The following is a 21,596-nucleotide window of genomic DNA, read 5'->3' as shown; positions in this document are numbered from 1 at the left end:
CAGTCATAAAGAGTTGTCACAAAACGGAGCTAATGGAATAATTCATTCGCAACTTAAAATTAGTTAACACTGCTTTTTTTTCTTTTTTGTGAGACTACACCGATGCGAAGGTGTTCACCAGGTTACTCTCTACCCGCCTACTGACACACTGTTCAACTTTGATTCATGATGTACAGAAAGGCTTTATGCCGCAACAGTTTATTGGCGATAATGGTCTTATGATGCAACTTGCAAAAATTGAAGCCGAACAACAACAGTCCAATGAAATTTGTTTACTACTCGACCAGGAAAAGGCATACGATCGGGTACACCCAGAATACCTTCGACAGGTGATGCTCCAGTTTGGATTCCCTCCTTCTCTAGTCTCAACGATCTGTAAGCTCTTCTTTGAAACACATATCCACCTCAACATCAATGGCTTCATTACAACACCATTTACACAGGAACGAGGTCTTAGACAGGGCGATCCGCTATCACCATTGCTGTTCAACATTGCCTTTGACCCCTTCCTACGCTCTATTGTGAATGACACCGCCATTAAAGGTTTGCAATATCGCTCGTCGCCTACGCCATCTGGTCTAAATCTGGTTCCTCCTCCTCCTGTGAAAATACTTGCTTATGCTGATGATATTGCAGTGTTTCTCCACAACCAGTGACTTCCACCGCTTCTGCGCACGTTATGACGAATATGCTCAAGCATCCAACGCTAAGCTCAACCTCGGCAAAACAGAAGCCTTTTCGCTATCTGGCCGTCCTCACCCGACTTGGCAATCCTTCTTGTTGACACAAGGAATCACTACATGGCACGATCGCAACCCTCCATCTGCAGTTAGGTATCTTGGCTTCCCCATATACTCATCTATCGCCCAAAGGAATGCATTCGTCAATGAGCTGATTCTCAAGATCCAAAACGCCTGCGCCCTTCACAGCCAAAGGCAACTATCATTCCGAGGTCGGGTAACAGTAATGAATACCTTGATCTACTCTAAGCTTTGGTATGTCCTCCGGTTAACCAGTGTCCCTCAGCCAACTCTACAAAAACTCGCTTCCATTGGCTATCAATTTGTCACACAGTCAGTCTTTCCGAAATTCAAACAGGAGTTTTTGTTTGTAGATCGCCAAGTTGGAGGTCTCAAACTTCTAAGTCCATCTAAGCAGCAGCTAGTCTTACAATGGAAATGGCTCCGCCCCTTACTCCTGCCACGTAATAGTGGTTCGGTCTCTACCATCGTTCTTTACCTGTCATATTCAATTCAACATCACTTTGATGCCATAGATCCGTTGTTTCCATTGCTCTTTCCTTCAAGTCGAAAAGGGTTTTTAGGCAGGACCAATACACTGAACATATTTACTAACCTTTTTCGCACAATGGATGCACTCGATAAAAGTTACCAGCATACCCAGCCATCACCTGCTACGTGTCTTCAATTACCACTGTCCAATATTCATCGATTTGACAACTCCTTACCAGAACATGCTGCTGCAGGCCCTAGCACACCCATTAGTCCATCCTCACCGTTAGCTGGGCTAAGCCTTCGTAGTTGAAGCAAAATTAAAGTTTCTGATGTTTTTGTCTTTGATTCCCACCGAGGTTGCCTCCGCAAAAAACGTCGTACGGACACCACCCCTTTTCCGTTTCTGATCAGTAGGTTTTTCAAAGCCCTTGAAAAAAATGATATCTGGCTCGAACCCTTCTTTCTGCGCAACTACGTGATACCTCACAACTCTACACTCCGTATCCCGATGGGTACTATAGACTTCACTCCATTTCTAGAGGGCCTGGAACCACCCGATCTTTTCTCTGTCAAAATGACCACTGCTCGCCTAAGATCTGTACTGTCACCACATTATGCCTTGCCCGTTTTTAATCCAACTATATCTCGACGCCAATGGAATATATTTTGGATGGAAGATATCCCACTTAAAGCGCGCGATGTTTGGTACCGTCTATTGCATAATAAACTTCCGTGTCGTTCAGCCCTGCACAATATTCTTTCGTCAGTCTTTGTCGACCCGGTTTGTCAAATCTGTTCCTCAACCGCTGAAAGCTCCACCCATTTTGTTTACTCATGCCACCACAAATATCCAATATGGGAATACATCTGGGATACATATATTGACACTCCATTTAGTCAACCAGCTCTTCACAGCGCAATCTTTTCGCTCAATATGCCAACAGTCAAATCCATCTACAAAAATACCTCCTCATTTCAGTTCCTTGCCTGCACCCTACTCGCAATCTGGTCTTCTCACTGGCCCCTCATCTTCTCTGGTTCTCGCTTTGCTCTCCCTGATGTTATTAAGCTAGTCCAGAAACATCTCGACAAACTCCATCCATATTTGATTGATTAATACGAAAAGTCGGAAGATCCCTCAGATGATAGTTGTCATCTCGACATCCTCTTGACTATAAATTCTGCAATTTTACTATAATAAAGTTTGCCCTTAAAAAAAAATTTTTTTTTGTGAGACTGGTTGAATGCAGACTCCATCTTGACTAGCTTATTCAATTTACTGCACTGTCCATTTTGGCTCACACCGCTATCAGACGTGTCTTTCCTTTTATACACTATTTTCAGGAACGAATGTCGCATTAATTTATCGTTTTTATGTAAAAATTGTATTGTAAAATATACAAAAACGCGACATTCAGTTTCTGAAAATAGTATATTTTAGAAATTTAATTAAAAATAATGAATTTTACTTTGTAATATTTGATTGTAATCTTTCTTTATTGAGATACTTACCAACACAATTAACAGAATGAGAAATAAAGCCTTTGAAATCACTTAAATATAAACTATCACATACATCCCTAATTCTAGTCATTAGGGATTCTTTTTTCCAGAAATTTACTTCGCTTAACTTTACTTTTGACAGCTGACAAGAACTGCCCAATTAAGTTCAGTTCAAGAGAACACAGAGGAAGATATCCTCGAGGGTGAATATACTTTCCTATATTAGTTGAACTATGGATAGAAGCATTATCCATAACAAGTTGATGTGCCTTCATATATAGGTGCTTGTCTATTTTATCAAGAATAGCTTTCACAAAGTTCAAGTTCAAGTTATTTTTTTCAGGCCAATTTAACCTCACAAAAATGTCCAAAAATATTCAAAGAAGCGGTTGGAGTTTTCAGAAATCCAGTAAATTGAAAGTGGAAGCTATATACAGTCAGGCCGATGGATATTGTCGACTTCAAAAATCTAGATTTGTTGTTGACATAATTGTGAAACGGGGATACAAACCATTATTCATGCCACCTTACTCTCCTTTTTTAAATCCCATCGAAGAGTGCTGGTCGAAGATCAAAAGTGGCATCAGAAGAAACCTTTTGAAAAAAGATGATGAACTGACATCTCGCATCGCTGAAGCATGCAATACGGTGACTACAAAGGACTGTTTGCAGTGAGTAAAGCATGCAGAATCTTATTGGGAGAGATGTATTCAGAAAGAAAAGGAGTTAAAATAACTAATGCCATGTTTTTGACCTTTTCATATATAAAATGTCTTCTAAAATTTATCCTGTAGTTCGTCTATTTGAGTTAGAGTAATCTGTTGCAATTGCAAGGCTGTAGTTGTCTTCACGTACTGCTGAAAAATGGTGGAAAAGTTTTCAAGAGACGGGAGAAGTGCCATACAAAAGTCAAGAATGTGGCCCATCATTGCCGAACATGAAGATTATATGGAGCGTTTGATTGATCAGGATTCTCAGGTCTTTACTAACGATATCATAGAAGACTTGACTAAGCAGTTTGAGGACTTTTCTAACTCCAAATCACGCCTTAACTCTTACTTGAAGAGCACTATGCAAATTACCATTAAAAAAAAACAATTCTTGGCGCACAATGTATGTATAAAAGCAGAAACAAAATATCATTTTATTATTTAAATTGTTTCAGACGATTTTATATTTTTTTTTTTCTTATATGTCAAGATAAAATCTCGAATATAAAGGGAGAAATCGTAACCACAGAGAGCGGTTCGACACTGAGAGAACTCAGTAGTGTGGTCATTTCCACTAAAACTCCCCTTGTTAAGTTAAATAAAGGCGAGGTTATGTTAAGTTAAGTAAAGATGAGGTTATGTTAAGTTAAGTAAAGATGAGGTTATGTTAAGTTAAGTAAAGATGAGGTTATGTTATGTTAAGTAAAGAATGAAAAAAAAAAATCCACATTCCTTTATTTTGGCTACTCAAATGACGAAAGCAAAAAATAAGAAAAAATCACTCATCCACAAAAAAGGTCACATATGCCCTGAATATGTTAGTGATTTATTTAATTATTTAGGCTTCTTTGAGTCCCCATTCTTCTAGAGTTATCAGCAGAGTCAATTATTTGTCTTATTTAAGTTTTTATAGACATTGTCGAGAATGTCATGGTCGCTGATTGCAGTAATGCTTCTTTTGAGATGTCGAAAAGAATCTAACTCTAGTTAAATGTTTCTCTTCAAAATAGAACATTCAACATCTTAAGAAACACTATCAGAAATATTATTATTGATACTAGTATTAGCAGGAACTGGAATGGATGCTTGGGAGAGCAAGGTCTTCATCCTTGACAGAACCTCAACTTCAACATTGATGTGTCTTTTTAATAAATACATATGCTTGCATACGGCTGAGTTAAACTTGAAATAACAACAGGAGCAAGAGGCAATTTTCCCATCTTCATTGATTTTGACGACATATAGAATGTTTTCTTGATTAAATGATTCGACGGTGTATTGAGTACCGCCATCCTTTGAGATCATTTCTATCATTCTATCTTCTGGAATAATATCAGCTACCATCTCTCTCTGTCTTCTTCTCGATTCAGGCCCCATCCTTCCTACTTCAGAGCAAATTCTTTCAACATCAAGCTTCAAATCACTTTCAACATCATTTGTTACAATGAAGACAAGGCGATCTAATCTTCTATTCTTGATTCTTTTCAAATAAACTGATTTTAGTTGATTACGCCAGCTTTCGATGTAATTATTGGTACGCATGTTTCGATACTCTTCAATTACATATGCTGCAGACCATTTTCTGTAATCTTCTAAAGCAAGCCATCTATCCTCCGAGTACTCGACAAACTTTGGTTAAACTGAAGCCCACTTTTCTCTAAATTGACATATTTTTTCAACCACGTTCTCACGAACAGTTTCATACATGATTGATTGCAATTCACTCATGATATTGTCTCTGATCACTTTTGCATTGTTATACTGGCCACGTTGATTTTTGACCTTCGTTGCCAAGTTTCTACTCCAACATTGAGCAACGTGGAAAAAGCACAATTGTATACGACAATTTTCTCCAAAAGTAGCTCTGATTGCATCTGCTTCAGGAATACTACAATTGACTGTAATTTGATGCATAGAGCAGTTGTCTCTGAAAAATTTGAACCATTCCAATACAGGTGTTACTGATCGGTCATTGGTGAGTAAATAACCTACATGTGCTCCTTTTCCAGTATCAGAATACCTGACAACTAAACTGTACAAGGCTTCATTACTTCTTGATAATATTCCAAAAGTTGAGTCCAAAGAAAAGCACTTTGAAGCTTTCATTATATCCATTTGCCATAAAGAGATGAATCCATAGAAGAAAATATTATCCAACGAGCGATCAATAACTTTATAACCACAGTCGATAATTGAAGTGATTCAAACTCATTATTGTTAAACTGAAATATATCCTTTACTACCATCAGCCAAACGTTATAAACATCGTCGCAATAAAACATCTTGTCCCGCTGTTGTTCATCTTCCTCCATTTCTTGAAGAAGACATGGCCTTACTTCTCTTCTCGAAAATCCTTTACACAAGAAGTTTTTGATCTTATCTCGCGAGGTATCAGAAATTGACATAGGTTGTAAATCATAGTAGGACCCAGGAGTGTGATTGTGATCATCCTTTCATGTAAACTCAACAATACTTGGGTCAGAGATGCGACATGTCATCATAATGATGGCGTTACAGCCGATTTTCTTTGAATTTTTTTGTATTGGTTGACCATTGTCATCATTCGTTTTGGCCTTAGATACATAAGTGTCGGGTCCATGATGACACACATATTTTTTACTCCACAAAATCGTCTTATGACGGCCCAATGAAGAGCTCTCAGTTTCCTTAAATCTGAATCCTTTGTTTATCCAGTGAACACAAGCAGAATCCTCCAGTTTTTTAAACTCCTCCTCCCAATTATCTTTGCTGACTTCCAACTTTTCAAAATCTGTAACATTAGATGAGTAAAATCTTGTTGCTGAAGTTGACATGGCTAAATGAAATGAGTATTGCTAGTTCTGAAATTAAAAAACGCGAAGAAGTATTTTAAATAAATTGCTAAGTAAACTATTCAGGGCATATGTGACCTTTTTTGTGGATGAGTGATTTTTTCTTATTTTTTGCTTTCGTCATTTGAGTGGCCAAAATAAGGGAATGCTTTTTTTTGTAATCGACAATATACATCGGCCCGACTGTATTTTTGGAAGGAAAGGATTTTGAACATCACTCATTGAAACTGCGACATTGCTTTTTGGAATGACTGTACAGTAATTTTATACATTTAGATCTTTAATTAATTGAAAAGTAATCTGCCGTTATTATTGATTTGAGGAACTTTAATAGTTGTGTGTGAAAAAATAGTGTAATCCAAGAATATGAAAGTTATTGTTTACTAATTCTTATCGAATTACTTTATTAAGGAATTGTAATACGATGGTGAGATGAAAAGGAGTTATAATCAGTTTCAAATTTATTTTGGTAGCAGAGGTGCTCGCTCATCATTATTATCGTTCATCGTACTCACTGATTCTTGACTTTCCATAGACTTTTGCTGTTCTTTAGGCGTTACTTTTACTATTGTATCTACAATCCAAAATTGTATTATATTCATGACAAGTGGAAATCTATGCATAAAGATTAACATACACGTATATACAAATAAAAAGCGTTGCTTTTCTTTTACATTAACATCACAAATATAACTTGGTATCTATAATTGCCTTCAGTCCATCTTAAAACCCATTCACCAAACGCGAATAGAAAAGGAAGGTGTTGAAACATCCAGTAAACACATAGTTTCATTAACGACTCTGCCAAAATAAAGATGAATGTCTGTTTGAACCAGGGAAATAGCATATGTCTTAGTGGTGGTTCACCGTATTGACCGGTTTTGATATCTTTCACGTTGAGTAAAGCGAGTAGATTTTGTATGAGCTTTAACCAAAACCATAGTATTGCCACGCCAACAGTTGTATCAATTGCCACGTTTAAAAAGTACCAAACGCACAAATTGGTCCTTGGACCTCCATCTTTAGGTCTTCCTGCTATGTAACTTATTGCTAGGTTTAAAAAATGAATGACAGCTGCTCCAGCAAATTGCTTTGCCACATCTAATACCCTTCATGAATAAAGTTGCAAACCTTTTTAGATTGTTTCGTCAAAATAAATTAAATCTTTCAAAAGTACCAGACAATAACCTTTCTTTGAGGTCTCTCTCGCGATCTTTTGTAAAATAAAGTTAAAATGGCTGTGGTAGCAAGTGTGATTTGCACAAGAATTGCAAAGGAATCTAAAAGTTTGCAGCCTTCATCGTCCGGATTCAGAGAAGCAGATTCATTGCAATTGTCTATTGAGTAAAACAAGTTGTTTAAATAACGTTGGCTTTGAATTGCTAACATTGTTTCCTGGTTTTATGCAAAAGAAGAAAGAAAAAGAAAAGAAAAAGAAAAAAAAAATCATGAAACCCTTTTTCACCCTTTTATATGTTCTAGAAAGTGAACAGTACATTTTGTGACTCGAAAATGCGATTTACTCCTTCCATTTGCAAAATCCCTAAAAGTATATTGAATAGGTTCTTCTATATCACTAAGATTACACTTTTTTTACATATAATGAGAACATTAAAAAAGTATAGTAAAAGACACAATAATAGTATCTTCGGAAAAGTTACTTTAACAATTAAACAATGTAGATAATAATGAAGATGTAATATTGACACCGAACTTAATTAAGGATGTATTAGTAAAATAGGAGAGCTTATATAAGTGTATTTTAAACCGAAAGATTTCAATGTTACTACTGATATGAGGAAATAAAATGATAGTTAAATGCTCTATTATTCTCGCAATTAATGTAAATGTTCCATTTCTTATAGACCTTTTTGAACCACAGCCATTGTTATAGATCATTCTTTCCGCACATCACTTGCTCTCAATGGCTTTGATAAAGCTGTTATTGTAAAGATTGCTTAGTTTACCCTGAATCTACGAAGATGAATGGAGTATGTAAAAAACGAATCGGAGTCGCAATTTCATTTTCAATGATGAGGTAGGATTCTAACGAAATCTCGGCGGATCAAAGCGAGGATCATCTACTAAAACAGTGCCTCAGTTAAATAAAGATGCCGCTATCACAATTATTGAAGCAATTTGCAATAAATTAGTCACTGGAATGATCTTGTGTAAATCAAGAACTGTTTAAAAGAAAACTACATATGTTAAGAGAAAAAAATAATGGTGAGGCGGTTTATATTGCTGAAGTAAAGATAAGAATTGGTACATAAAGTGAACATTTCTTACAGCTCACTAATATTAGAACAGTTACTTTGAACACACATGAAATCAGAGGCTGCTACCTTACTAGGAGTAATGTTACAATGCACAAGCTTCTAATGCTCAAAGTTTGACTGAAGGAAACGATTCTAAGGCTGGTTACCTACCTTCCTCCATCAGATTTAAACCATATTTGTAATTTTGGTCAAAGCATATGACCAACATAAAGAAATGCCACCTTGTTGCAATTGACAATGTGGATGTCAGAACACTGAATTTGTAAAATAAGCAGCGATTTAAGTCTATCAGTATTGAATCAGATAGTGTGTTTCGTTTTTTGATATGTACGTGCCTTTGTCATTTTTTTTTTAAAAAAAAGGTTAAATGCTATTTACGAAACTCGGACCAAATTAATTATAATAAAACATAACAGTAAACAAAGGCCTCTTTTGGGATTAAGGGTAGCATAGGTTGATAGAATAGTGGGTGGAAGATGCCCATATTATTAATGTTTTGAAAGCCAACTTACAAGAAGTTGGTTATGTAGAAGCCTGGTAAGAGTATCGATATGATGGTTAAGGTAATTCAGTTCAACTAGGATAGAACATATGGTTAGCCAGCAAAAGATCCAAAGGGTAATTGTGCGACCTGAATGAAAAACTTGTGTTAGAAAAAGATTTAAAAGAAATGCAAAGAACACTTAATAGTATTTGGTACTTGTAGCCGATTGTACGTGTTGATGCAATGGATTGCTTACGTTTTGTGAGCATCTGCTTCGGATGAAGGAAACAAGGTCTGGGTTTGTCACCAAGAAATCACTCAAGGCGCCATCTGATACAATGGCTACGTTCTGTTCTTGTCCTTGGCAATTAAATGATTGGATCTAGTGAGACCATTGTCCAACAGTAAGAAAACTGTACTGTCCTTTTATGCTATGTTTGTGAATCCAGATTCTGTTGCAAGAATAGCTTCTTGATGGATTTGAAAGTCTTGAGTCTGAATCCTTTATCTGAAGGAGGTACACTTTTCTGAAGCAATGATTTAGAGCGTTCATGCCATAGTTGATGCCTGTCATGTCGTATGTGTGGCATGAATTTTGTCAGAAGAGCGCCTTCAAGCAGCGTGAAAGATAGAAAGAGAAATCGAGCTTGCGGAGTATTTATTCGTCTTTCATTCATGACAAACACGATAAATGACGCATAAATTTGGTAGAGACCCTTTTAGATACACCATAAATTCGTCGCAAGGGTCCATTTTGAGCAACTTCTAGTGCTTCGATTTGGGAAGCAGTGAGTTGATTGATTGCTGATCCGTATTCTAGCCGAGAACGAACAATATGTGCATAGAATCTAGTGAATAATAGCTTGTCGGAACCAATAGGATAGATGCTAATAGAGATCAACAGGCTAATTATAACCAATCCTTTGCAAAAGTTTTGAATTGAGGAAACCATCTGGCTTAAAGGGTACTCCAAGGTACGAGAAGAACGACTGTTTGAGCGAATTTTGTTCACTTATTACCGCACATTTAAAAGGATTCCAACGATAGCCGAGTGAGTTGCTATAGTTTTTTACAAATTTAATAGCCCTGGCACTTCTTCTTTTTAGAAATGAGGTCTAATTCATCAGCGTAGAGTAAGCAGTTCAGAGTCAATGCTTTAACATGTGCAGAAATAAAATAAAATTCGAAAAACAAAAAATTTGAATGCTCAAACGCATTAAGAAAAACTAATGTCTTTTTTTTACAGTTATATAAATAATCAGTTACGAGTATACAAGTTCTAAAAAAAAGAGAGCTGCTTTGATAAAGTCTTACGGCTCACCAATCAAAAGGTTAGCCTAAGTTTATCCAATTATAAGATTGGGTTTGCTGAAAGGATCAATTTGCTATTTCTAATAAGAGCGCTTAAAAGCTTCTGATTAAATGCACTTTACTAATCCTTCTCCTCTTATAATATTGCTTGTTACTTAATCTCAGGAATTAATACGGTTATATTACAATTGTGTTTTTGTGAAAGAGCTTTTTATATTTATGAAACTCTAGTCTAATTGCAGGAGTATATTTATATAAAAATCTTTTATGTGTATAATTTAGTTTTCCAATACAAATCTGAATCTAGGTAACCCAGCTCTAAAGTCTTCTATGACCTTATTAACATCCTTCATGGAGTATTTCTTATACCAAGCCTTGATGTTCTTGTCAGCGGCAAATTGAAGCATTTCTTCAGTATTTGATGGAGTACCAGTAAGAGATCCTTTGACAATAATTTGCTTGAACAAAAGCATAAATAAGGGAACAGGAGGGTATGAAAACTCGGGAGCATTGACATTGATGAACACGCCGTTTGCTTTGAGAATATTAAAGTAAGGCTCCCAGGTAAAGTCTTCACCTACACCGGTACAGATAATGTGTGTCAATTTGTTAGTGTACTTAGCCATCGCTTCAGCATTCTTAGTAACAACATAATCATCACATCCAAGTTCAAGAGCAGCCTCGCGCTTTCTATCGCTAGAAAACAAACCAATGACAGTGGCGCCCATAGCTTTAGCAAACAAAATGCCAAAGTGGCCAAGACCACCAATACCTAAGATACCAACAGTAGAGCTACGGCCAACATTCCATCACTTTAGAGGAGTATATATAGTTAAACCACCACAGAAGAAAGTGGAAGCATTTTCATTCGACATATTATCGGGGATTTTGCAAACAAACTGCTGGTCTCCACGCCATTTGTCAGCATAGCCACCAAAGGTCTTATCACCAGTGGGCCAGTGGTCATTGTAAGTCAGAGTGATTTTGGTCTCACATAAATTCTCTTCGCTACTGGAACATCTTGAGCAAGACTTGCAGGAGCTACATTGAGGACTAATGCCTGCATGATCACTAACTTTCAATCTTGTAACGTTCTTTCCGACTTTGGTCACAACACCAGCAATTTCATGGCCAGCAATCAAAGAGTAATCAGTAGGTCCCACCCAGAATCTATATAGAAAGAGAGAAAGAATTAAATCGCGCAATGTTTAAGGATGAATTCACTGTATTCATTAATTTACCCAAGGTCTGAATGTCACTAGCACAGATACCACAGTGTGTAACTTTCAATTTGAGGTTTGATTGATATCTTCTAAATATGGTATGCATAGTACGTAAGCGTCTGCTAGAGTTTTTCCGAATGATTTTTTTTTGTGGGGATCTAGGATATATTCAAAATAAGCTATACCGTATAGCAATAAGAAGAGAAGAATCAAGCTGATAAAGTAAAAAGATTGATGCAAAGCTTTTTTTTTAAAAAAAAAGCTATAAAGTCCAATTTTCATAGCTCTTAAAGGCAGCCACGGTAAGTGAACTTACATATAACGGAGCTAACAAAGATTGTATTGTTAATTCGTGTAACATTACTTGATTTCTACATTCATGCAAAAAAGTAATACAATAAGTGATTCAATCAGTTAAAAATGGTGTTTGTCAAATATGTATCCTGATTGTTATTCTATAAACGACCATTAAAAAGTGACAAGATCATGAGTGTTAGCTTCTAAATTTTTTAATGTTTGTAAAGAAGTAAACTGTTTGATAAAAGGCATAGTTTAAACCGTAAGATGATAAAACAATCATGTGTGACTAAATTGCTTCCAAATTATTCATTTGTTATATTTTTTGTCAGACTTCTTTTTGGTGGTCAAGATATACTGTATAAAGCAATCGGAGTCTAAGAAAATAAGGATGTATTTGTTCAAACAGGTCTTAAATGGAAATAAAAGTGAATCAGCAGTTTCTTATTTCGAATTTCTTCAAGTATAAATATAGTTACATTTTTTTCATATTATGCTCTTTCTTATCACAAAAGAAAATTTAATATGTCATCTGGAACTGATACTCTCCCCAAAATGGAATATGTTCGCCTTGGTAACACTGGTATGAAGGTATGAAGGAGAGGGATAAAAAAGAAGATAAAATAAAAAAAAATCAATCTAATGAGAATACAACCTAGGTATCGCGTTTTTGTGTAGGATGTATGTCTTATGGCTCTTCTAAATGGATGCCATGGGTGAAGGATGAAGAAGAATCTATCAATTTAATTGGTAAAGCATATGAATGTGGCATTAATTTCTTTGATACTGCAGATGTATATTCAAATGGTGAAAGTGAACGTGTTTTGGGCAAAGCTATCAAAAAGTTCAACATGCCAAGATCTCGTATTGTTATCGCCACCAAAGTTTTCTTCATTGTCAATGAGAAGGATACCCCTAGGTCTATTAATATTCAAGGAGTGAATAATGAGCCAGCTCTTGTAAACGCATTGGGATTATCACGAAAGCATATATTTGATGCTGTAGAGGCGTCTCTTAAAAGATTGGATCTTGATTACATTGATCTTTATCAAATCCACCGTTTTGATTCTGTAAGGAAAAACATCCTTAAATCAAAATGTTTTTTACAGTTGCTCATTTTTTTTTGTAGGAAACTCCTTTAGAGGAAACCATGGAAGCACTCAATGATTTAGTTCGCTCTGGCAAAGTTCGTTACATTGGTGCAAGTTCAATGAGTGCATGGCAATTTCAGAAAGCTAATGCTATTGCTGATAAGAATGGATGGGCCAAGTTTGTTTCAATGCAAAATATGTACAATTTGATTCATCGAGAAGAAGAACGAGAAATGATCCCTTACTGTGTAGACTCAGGTATTGCTTCAATTCACTGGTCACCATTAGCTAAAGGTTTATTGATTGGTAAAAACCGTGATACTGTCCGTAAAAACACCGACATAATTGCTCCTCAGTTATTTGGAGACAGATTGAACGATAATGATGATGCTATCATCGATCGAGTCCTTGAGATTGCTGAAAAGTATAACCGCTCACCAGCTCAGGTAAATGGAAAAAAAAAGTAAAAAAAAATTAGTCTTTTTTGTGTCTCATGTTTTTTTTTTCGTGTAGATTGCTTTGGCATGGATGCTTACTAAACCGCATGTTACATCACCTATTGTTGGCTTGAGCAAAGAGTCTCAAATAATTGATACAGTAAAATCACTTGAAGTCAAGTTGACTGAAGAAGATATTAAATATCTCGAAGAGCTTTATATAGCACGTGAACCTATTCCCTTCATGATAGATCGTCTTAAATAAATATAAAAGTATGAATCATTTTCATGATCAAAAATTTGAGTGTTCTGATTGAAGAAGAAAAAATGCTATTTCTTTGTCTTAATTAAAATATATCATCATTTAACTGTACACAAGAATAGGAAGTTTTTGTTCATCAAATGAATTAAGCAACAGCATATACATAGAGCACCTAGTGCATGCTTTGTCTGGCTATTTAAAAGCCAGTATAATTGGTTTCTATGAATATTCACTAAAACTTCGAGTTGTAATCATAATCACAGTATAAATACCTATTGCAGATGTCACTTTAACTATGATTTCAAAAAGTTACATCCTAAATAAGGCGCGACATGTCGACCGGTTGTGTAACATTTTGTAAGTTGCTGTGTAGGAGGGAGGGCAGTTTTCCAAATTAAAGCAGAATGATGATCTTGTTTTGGCAATATCAAAACTGCATATTTAAATCGCAATTTTGATGATTTTCTATAATATGGTTTGATTTACTTGAGCCAGGCGCAGATACTATAAGTGCTTTGTTCAATATGCTGTCATATATTATTTTTGAGAGTTAAACTGAAGCTTAAGAGTAGTATTAAGAGTGTTTTGCATTATTTTCGTTTTAGGTTGGCAAAAATTAAATAGCCAATGATATTTATATTTATTATATTTCTCGATGTTTTTGTTCAGAGTATTCAATCATATCAATGGCATCAAGGTTAATACCGAGCTTTCTCTTTAATTCTGACTGGTATGTCTGTTTCAAAAAAGTACAAATCATCTGCCTTGTGCACTCGAGACATTGCAACAGATTCAATAGTGATAATCTGCGCTTTATGAATGGTCGTAGCAAATGCAGGAACAATTGAGAATTGGATCCTTACATAGCTCGTACCAGGGATTGACCTAGAAATTCTTTGGATCCAAAGCGATTCTTGTGTGCCTTCTGCCTCTTGCTTCACTAGCAGTATGTTCTCCTCATTAACCTTAGAAACCCTTGCCAGAGTACCGTTCACCCAGCCTCTAGATACCTGTAAGTTCTATATGAGCATCACTGGCATGTTGATCTTTATTTGTAGCTCTTCAAGAAGCCTGATTTTTTTTAAAGCGTTAGACGCTGACTTCCGGTTACCGCCATTGTAGATATCAAATGCAGGAATAGCGACGGATTCGCCCTCAAGGCGTTTGAATTTCTTTATGTTTGCTCTATCTACATTACGTCTTGCAGTATAAAGACACAGACAATTGGCAGGAAGATTACTTTTTGGTACAGTTCGGGAATTGATGAGTTTAACAACACCCTTGTCAAAGTTACATACACGAACTTTGTTGAAAACATCGATCAACTTTTGGACTACTTGTCGAATTAGTGTATGCAATAAGAATTTGGCAGAAAAATTGTAAAGCGGAGTATCCCAGATTAAGCCTTCATCAATTCGTATAGGTAATAATTGTGCTACATTGCCAAAGAATATTGTTTTAGAGGATTGACTAGCTCATAATGTTTTTTCCTTCACTGTTAACTTTCTGAAAAATGTTGAAGATGGTATTTCACGCCTCGAATTTGCAATGTAAGTGTCAAGATTCTGTTGTGCTGAGTTATTACGATCAAAGCTAAAAGGCTCTGGGTTTCTCGAGAAATTCGAAGTGGTTAAGTCTCCAGTTGTTGAAGAAGAGCTGCTGTGACTTCTACTCTGAAGAATTGCTCGTTTCATGGCAGCAATAATACTTCTGCTAGTCGACACTTGAGAACTGTTACTTGAAGCTTGAGAACTTGTAAATTTCTGAAAGCTATCAATATTGCTTATCTCGGCGTTAGCGTTTTGTCGATAGATCTGTTTTCGGTCTCCCTGCAGTTTTTGAGAAAATGATCTTAAAGAATGCAATGATTCGTTATCACTATACGTACTATTAGCCTGTAAACTTTCAAGCATTTCACCTTCCAGTTATAGATCGGAAACTTGATGTCTATCTTCATTGCTCTCTTCATCCTCATTTTCCGAAATGTCGTCGTTCGGGTCTCGATCTCTCGTGCTGTCGAAATGACTGTCTTCGTCTTCTGACTGTGATTCTTCAAATTGACTTTCGATTTCATCGTTGTCAGAATGAAGTACATTTCTATTTTCATGCATATGTTCTTCTTCAAGTTTATCTGCGTTATTTTGAGGATCTAGATAAGTATGGATTTAGACTTGATATTAGTGATATAGTTTGTGTTTGCGAGCAATGGCTTTTCAAATACGATACCTTCTGAAGCGTGAAACTCAGGAGGACTAAACGTTTGATTTACAGATAGATTGACCATATAATGCCCATTCTTAATACTTTCCTCAAACTGGTTTGGAGATATATCAGGGTGCATCATAGGTTCATGTGTTCAGGAATCAAAGGGACACAAGGTAAAATGAATGTTGAAAGGCATTTTACATGAAACTTTTCTTCAAATATAGTACCATATGAGGGCTTTTAGAAAAGTTTAGGTAGTTAAGAAAAGAATTTTGTTAATAAGGTTTGCTTTGACTTTTTTATAAGTAAATCTGATCAACGAGTTTTCTGACTAAGTTTTACTAAAATTGTTCAAGACACACAGGCGGTCACACTTAAAGCCTGTAGTACTTTCTTTTTACAATTAAATATAATGACCGCCTTTGTAGGACTGTAATCATGTATGATATGTAAGGTCAGAATGATATCAAGCAGTGCAGAAAAAATCTCAGGCTTTGAAAAAAATCATAAAATAGTCTGGAAGCTATGCTATAGGTGTTCTCTTTCTGATCTGACATAGCAAATGTTTTTCTGGATTGGCCTTTATACAAAACAAACTTCTAGTACAAAGTAACACTAATTTGGTGAGAAAAAAAAAAGAAAAAAAGAAAAAAGAAGAAGCGTGTGTTTTATAAGTCAAATTAGCTTTCTTTCATCACTACACCCAAACTCTAATTATGTGGTTGTTGTCACTGTTAAACTTTATAGTAAAGAGGTATATAGTATACATATGTTTGTAAACATATTTTACTGTAATTCAGCTCAAAAATACTTTTGAATTGCGAGCATATAAACTAATATTGACAGTAATATTGTTTTTAGCAATATTAAGTTTTTAAACAAACTTTTTTTTTAAAAAAAGATCTTTAAGATAAGAGTCAGTATACTTATTAAAGCAATGCTACATTGTAAGTAGTTATTATTATTATTCTTAGAGTACATAAATCAAAAGTCATACATACATATAACTCATACAAAACTTAGGTATGCTCAACCGTACTATCAGAGATATCTATAAATACCTTGTTTTCTGCAGCTTTTACCTATGAAGATTGACCGAGACTTCGTTTAGCATAAATACTCTTGCTTTCAAACAAGAAAAGTCTTCGCCAATAGTGTATCTTTTGTAGCCTTATGAAAAAAAAACACACACACACACATAGTAGACAAGCTCGGAGAAATTAAACTGCATTAACGAGCTATAATTTTGAGATTGTATACACAAGTCACTATTTTAACTTTAAACAAGTGCATGCTGTCAACGTTAATGTCTGACTGTATGTTTAAAGCGATTTAGATTTTGAGTTAACAGGAACCCCTTATAAATTAATTTAGGCCAAAGTATGAAATAAAAACTAAAACAAGCAATGATTTGAATGAGAATAATCAATATGCATGCGTTTTATAATAACAGTCATCAACATCGACAAAAACAACTCTATCATACCTGGAAAAAACAGCTATCTAACAACTGACAGTAGAAAATAGAGTTTGGCTGATATATATTGTAACTAAGTTCCGTATAACCTGCCATTTTACCTTGTAAAGTTTTGTATTCAAAAAAATGGGTTTACCTAGCTATAGAACAATTTCAATGCTGAATTCAATTTTACAACAAGTGTAATATAGCTGAACAAGGAATACCAATGGCTGTGTAATAACCCGTTTTTAACAGTTGTTTAATAACAGCGAAAAAATTAGCTAGAGTGACTGAGGAAAAAAAAGCTGCTGTATCTTAGATAGTTTAAATCGCTCTCTGTATACTTATACATTGTGTCTTAAATAGTCCTTGTTAAATGAATCTTTGAGACCTTCCTTAATGGATACTGTCGGTCAGTAATGTAGATATACAGATCTATTATTTGTTTAAAAAGAGCTTCAAATGCAAGCATTAAGGTCTTGCTTTACTGAAAAATGCATGAAAAAGCTTAAAGATATACCCTTTTATTAGGTATATTACACATAAACAGTGGTTTTCTTTCCTTTAATTCTACATTAATGCTCCATTTGCTTTTAGTTATTACAAGTTAGAAAAGCTTTATAATAGTGTCATGTATGTATAATTTTACATTCAAAACTTTTTGAACATGCGTGCAATATGTCTGTTGCGGTGCTTTAGTAGATGTCCTCTCTTCTCTGTTAGATGACTTTTATCTATATCCTTTATTTTCTTAGCTTGGTTTACATTTTGTACCATATTGAATAATGGCAGCCATAGTCACTTGAGATGAAGTTAGCCGAAACTTGTAGTTAATCATATGCGCAAGTTTAACAGTTTAACTATTTCAGCTTATATACGCTCCTCTTTGTGCTTACGGGTTTATGAACATAGCTTGATATGAAGAAAATGTACTTGCCTATAGTCTTTTAAATATTCTCATATACCTCAAAATTGTACATTAAAGAAAAATCTGTTCTTGAATTATAGCTAATAGCACATACTAAAAGAGTAGCAATCACAGATAACATTACGCATGTACAGTTTCTTAACATTTTCTTTTTATTTCGATATATACGTCTCTTTTAATGGATGTTTCTACTAGGTTTAGTTTTCTGGAAATTGCCATACGTCATGTGGCACCTTATTGAGCTACACCTTGAATTCTGCTGGATGAAAATTAAAAGTGTATACAAGCCCTCCATCTTTGTCGAGTGATTTTTTGAAGTCTTTTGATCGAATCGAAACTTCGTATATATACTCAATATAATATCAGTAAGCCTTGGTATAAGTCTCAGACAATTTCAGTGAAAAATGACGCTTTGGAAGGACATTCTTTTATTCTTTTTTTTTTTTATTTACTCGACAAATATAGACATTGTGTACCTTCCATATATGTCTAGTGAATTTTTGAGGTCCTTTCATTAAGCTCAAATTAAGCATAAGTACTTCTCATGATATCAATAACCTTTGGTGCAAGTTTCAGTTAATTCCTGTTGAAAATGGCTCTTTATTTAAACATTATATTTTTTACAAAAAGTTACTCGACATATATGGAAGGTATACAATATCTAAAAAAAGTCTAGTGACCCCTTTGGTTGTACTAAAAGCTATAAAAGGCGATTTTTTAAGCAGAGAGGGTTCTGAAAACTTGCAAAATGTTAAGCTAATATTAAAAGCATTTTGAAGATTAATGCTAAGTATAGCTTCTTAAATAAAAAGTAGTGATCAATTTGGATTATTCGTTGATGAATAAAGAAAAAAAAATATTTTGTGAGATTTAGACCATTTATACATGCTTGGTATAAACAATTTTATGCTTTCTTAGTTTTATTTACCCATAAGAAAAAACTGATGGCATAAAGATGTACTTAAAAATATCTATGTCAACTATCTGATAAACTGCGAAAATGAATAACCTTGAGCCAAAAATGTATATACCTAATTTCCTTATTTAAGACAAGATAATGCAACGTAAGCACCTTATGCTTCATTTTCCAAATTTAGAAGACAGAAGACGTAATCATTCTACTTAATTTTACATTTAACATAAAAATTTACACTTAGAATACCGACAAGTGCTGTTTAACATCCAGAGATGGCACTATGATAAAAACTTTTATATACGAAAAATACAAGTGCTGATTAATTCAAATAATATAAATAGCAATTGAATTTTCTGCTTATCTTCTTTTTCATCGCTTTATTGGCAACCTCTTTAAATCAAAAACTCCAAGATATGACTTCTACTACTACTAATTCAGTACTTGAAAGCCTCCCAAAAATGCAATATGTGCGCCTTGGTAATACGGGCATGAAGGTAGAACATGAAAAAATAGACTTTTCCATTTTACTAATACTTTTAAATGACAGGTCTCGCGTATTTGTCTTGGTTGTATGCAATATGGCTCGAACAAGTGGAGTTCTTGGGTCAAGGAAGAAAAGGAGACCATCGAAGATATAAAGAAAGCTTATGCCGCTGGCATCAACTTTTTTGATACAGCGAATGCTTATTCTTGTGGCGAAAGTGAAAGGGTCTTGGGCAAAGCGCTCAAGGAACTCAATGCTCCTCGAAGCCGTATTGTAGTAGCCACAAAAGTATTTTTCTTAACAACTGACGAAGTACAATCATGGGATGATATAAAAACGCCAGAATTTGTTGCTAAAAGTGAATATGTCAACCAACACGGTCTTTCTCGTAAACATATCTTTGATGCCGTTGAGGGTTCACTACAGCGTCTTGGTTTAGATTATATCGATCTTTACCAAATTCATCGTCTGGATAGAGTAAGTACTGCTGCTTCAATTACATAAATCAAAAAATTAAACTTTAATTTTTTTCATGTTTAGGATACTCCCATGGAAGAAATTATGGAGGCATTAAATGATTTAGTCCGCTCCGGCAAGGTTCGTTACATTGGCGCAAGTACAATGAGTGCATGGGAATTCCAAAAACTCAACAGCATCGCAGAGAAGAGAGGATGGGCTAAATTTGTGAGCATGCAGAACTTATATAACTTGATTCACCGTGAAGAAGAACGAGAAATGATCCCTTACTGTGTAGACTCAGGTATTGCTGGTATTCCTTGGAGTCCTTTGGCAACGGGTATGCTTGTGGGCAAGAACAGAAGCAGCAAGCGTACCGAAGCAGGCGTTGTTTTTAAGAATCCTTTATCTAATACTGAAGACCAAAGCAATGATATGATTATTGATCGTGTTGCTGAGTTAGCTAAAAAATACGATGCTACACCTGCTCAAGTTGCCTTAGCTTGGTTATACACAAAGCCATTTGTCACTGCTCCTATTGTTGGTCCTACTAAAATCGAGCAATTGTATGATTTGATTGGTGCTCTTAACGTCAAATTGACTGAAGAAGACGTCAAATACCTTGAAGAACCTTATACACCTAGGGCACCATTTTCTTCCTAAGAAAAATGAAGTTTTCTTAAATAATAAAAAAGGTTCAACTAAGAGCTATTTTAACTCATTCTGATCAGCATCTGCTAATATGTTAAAAAATTACCATGAGAAAGTTTGTTAGAGGTTTATTCAATTTTCATTATAGCGCAGTTTTGATGTAAAAAAAAAAAAAAAAAAAAAAAAAAAAAAAAAAAAAAAAAAAAAAAACTTCTATAAAAAACCGGTGTTGATAAACATGTGTAAACCAAATGAGTTATTGCCATTGAATTGCTTCAAAAAGATGTATTTGGCAAAGGGATATGTGTGTGTAACTATTGTGTTTGTAACTTCCACGAGTCTATGTAATGATTTGAGGGATTCTTGTTTTCATATGTTCTTTATAGTTGTTTTTATTGTGATTATGCGTTTAGCAAACTGGTATACCCACAAAAAAAAGTAAGGTCCAAAATACTAACATTTTAATTTTTGGATTTACCTCTTCAGTATTTTGATCTTCAGCATTCATCTTTGATCTTTTCAAAATATGGACAGAATAGAAGGAAGTTAATATTATTTACATTGACAACAACGTAGTTTAAATAAAATTCATACGTAAAATCACAAACGCGTTTACTGATTTATTAACAGAAATGAAAAACGGACAACAATCATTAAAAAAAAAAAGTACCCCAGCTTACCCATGTTTGTGTACTTGATAAGAGTAAAGAAAGAAAAATTTTACTGTTATGGCAATCAAGCGTATAGGATAAATTGAATAGATATTAATGCACGATGATAGGAACATCTTTACAGAAAGCCTCTGTGTTTTTATCAATTCTCATTTGTCAGTCT

General features: G+C 34.9%; 8 protein-coding genes across 8 annotated transcripts; 4 read left to right on the top strand and 4 right to left on the bottom strand.

Annotated features, from left to right (window-relative positions):
- Positions 1-185: 185 nt before the first annotated feature.
- RO3G_12843 (uncharacterized protein) lies at positions 186-656 on the top strand (the record flags this gene model as incomplete). The annotated part of the gene is made up of 1 exon (XM_067667427.1): positions 186-656. The coding sequence occupies one exon, from the start codon at positions 186-188 to the stop codon at positions 654-656; it is 471 nt and encodes a 156-aa protein (XP_067523528.1).
- Positions 657-3,101: 2,445 nt separating this feature from the next.
- On the top strand, positions 3,102-3,545 carry RO3G_12842 (uncharacterized protein; the record flags this gene model as incomplete). Its single annotated transcript, XM_067667426.1, has 2 exons — positions 3,102-3,409; positions 3,533-3,545. 2 exons carry the CDS (start codon positions 3,102-3,104, stop codon positions 3,543-3,545), a joined length of 321 nt encoding a protein of 106 aa, XP_067523527.1.
- Positions 3,546-5,083: 1,538 nt separating this feature from the next.
- RO3G_12841 (uncharacterized protein) lies at positions 5,084-5,554 on the bottom strand (the record flags this gene model as incomplete). The annotated part of the gene is made up of 1 exon (XM_067667425.1): positions 5,084-5,554. One exon carries the CDS (start codon positions 5,552-5,554, stop codon positions 5,084-5,086), a length of 471 nt encoding a protein of 156 aa, XP_067523526.1.
- Positions 5,555-6,740: 1,186 nt separating this feature from the next.
- Positions 6,741-7,668, bottom strand: RO3G_12840 (uncharacterized protein; the record flags this gene model as incomplete). The annotated part of the gene is made up of 3 exons (XM_067667424.1): positions 6,741-6,894; positions 6,954-7,388; positions 7,457-7,668. 3 exons carry the CDS (start codon positions 7,666-7,668, stop codon positions 6,741-6,743), a joined length of 801 nt encoding a protein of 266 aa, XP_067523525.1.
- Positions 7,669-10,631: 2,963 nt separating this feature from the next.
- Positions 10,632-11,320, bottom strand: RO3G_12839 (uncharacterized protein; the record flags this gene model as incomplete). Its single annotated transcript, XM_067667423.1, has 2 exons — positions 10,632-11,125; positions 11,254-11,320. 2 exons carry the CDS (start codon positions 11,318-11,320, stop codon positions 10,632-10,634), a joined length of 561 nt encoding a protein of 186 aa, XP_067523524.1.
- A 1,078-nt stretch (positions 11,321-12,398) lies between these two features.
- On the top strand, positions 12,399-13,666 carry RO3G_12838 (uncharacterized protein; the record flags this gene model as incomplete). Its single annotated transcript, XM_067667422.1, has 4 exons — positions 12,399-12,456; positions 12,552-12,943; positions 13,003-13,410; positions 13,478-13,666. 4 exons carry the CDS (start codon positions 12,399-12,401, stop codon positions 13,664-13,666), a joined length of 1,047 nt encoding a protein of 348 aa, XP_067523523.1.
- A 695-nt stretch (positions 13,667-14,361) lies between these two features.
- RO3G_12837 (uncharacterized protein) lies at positions 14,362-15,576 on the bottom strand (the record flags this gene model as incomplete). Its single annotated transcript, XM_067667421.1, has 3 exons — positions 14,362-14,665; positions 14,765-15,098; positions 15,249-15,576. The coding sequence occupies 3 exons, from the start codon at positions 15,574-15,576 to the stop codon at positions 14,362-14,364; spliced, it is 966 nt and encodes a 321-aa protein (XP_067523522.1).
- A 4,008-nt stretch (positions 15,577-19,584) lies between these two features.
- RO3G_12836 (uncharacterized protein) lies at positions 19,585-20,774 on the top strand (the record flags this gene model as incomplete). Its single annotated transcript, XM_067667420.1, has 3 exons — positions 19,585-19,665; positions 19,719-20,132; positions 20,196-20,774. The coding sequence occupies 3 exons, from the start codon at positions 19,585-19,587 to the stop codon at positions 20,772-20,774; spliced, it is 1,074 nt and encodes a 357-aa protein (XP_067523521.1).
- Between the last annotated feature and the right edge of the window lie 822 nt (positions 20,775-21,596).

This window comes from Rhizopus delemar, genomic scaffold (assembly GCF_000149305.1).
Source record: "Rhizopus delemar RA 99-880 supercont3.11 genomic scaffold, whole genome shotgun sequence".
NCBI lineage: Eukaryota > Fungi > Mucoromycota > Mucoromycetes > Mucorales > Rhizopodaceae > Rhizopus > Rhizopus delemar.
Note: the sequence above shows the minus strand (reverse complement) of the source record. Positions and strands in the feature narration are given on the sequence as shown.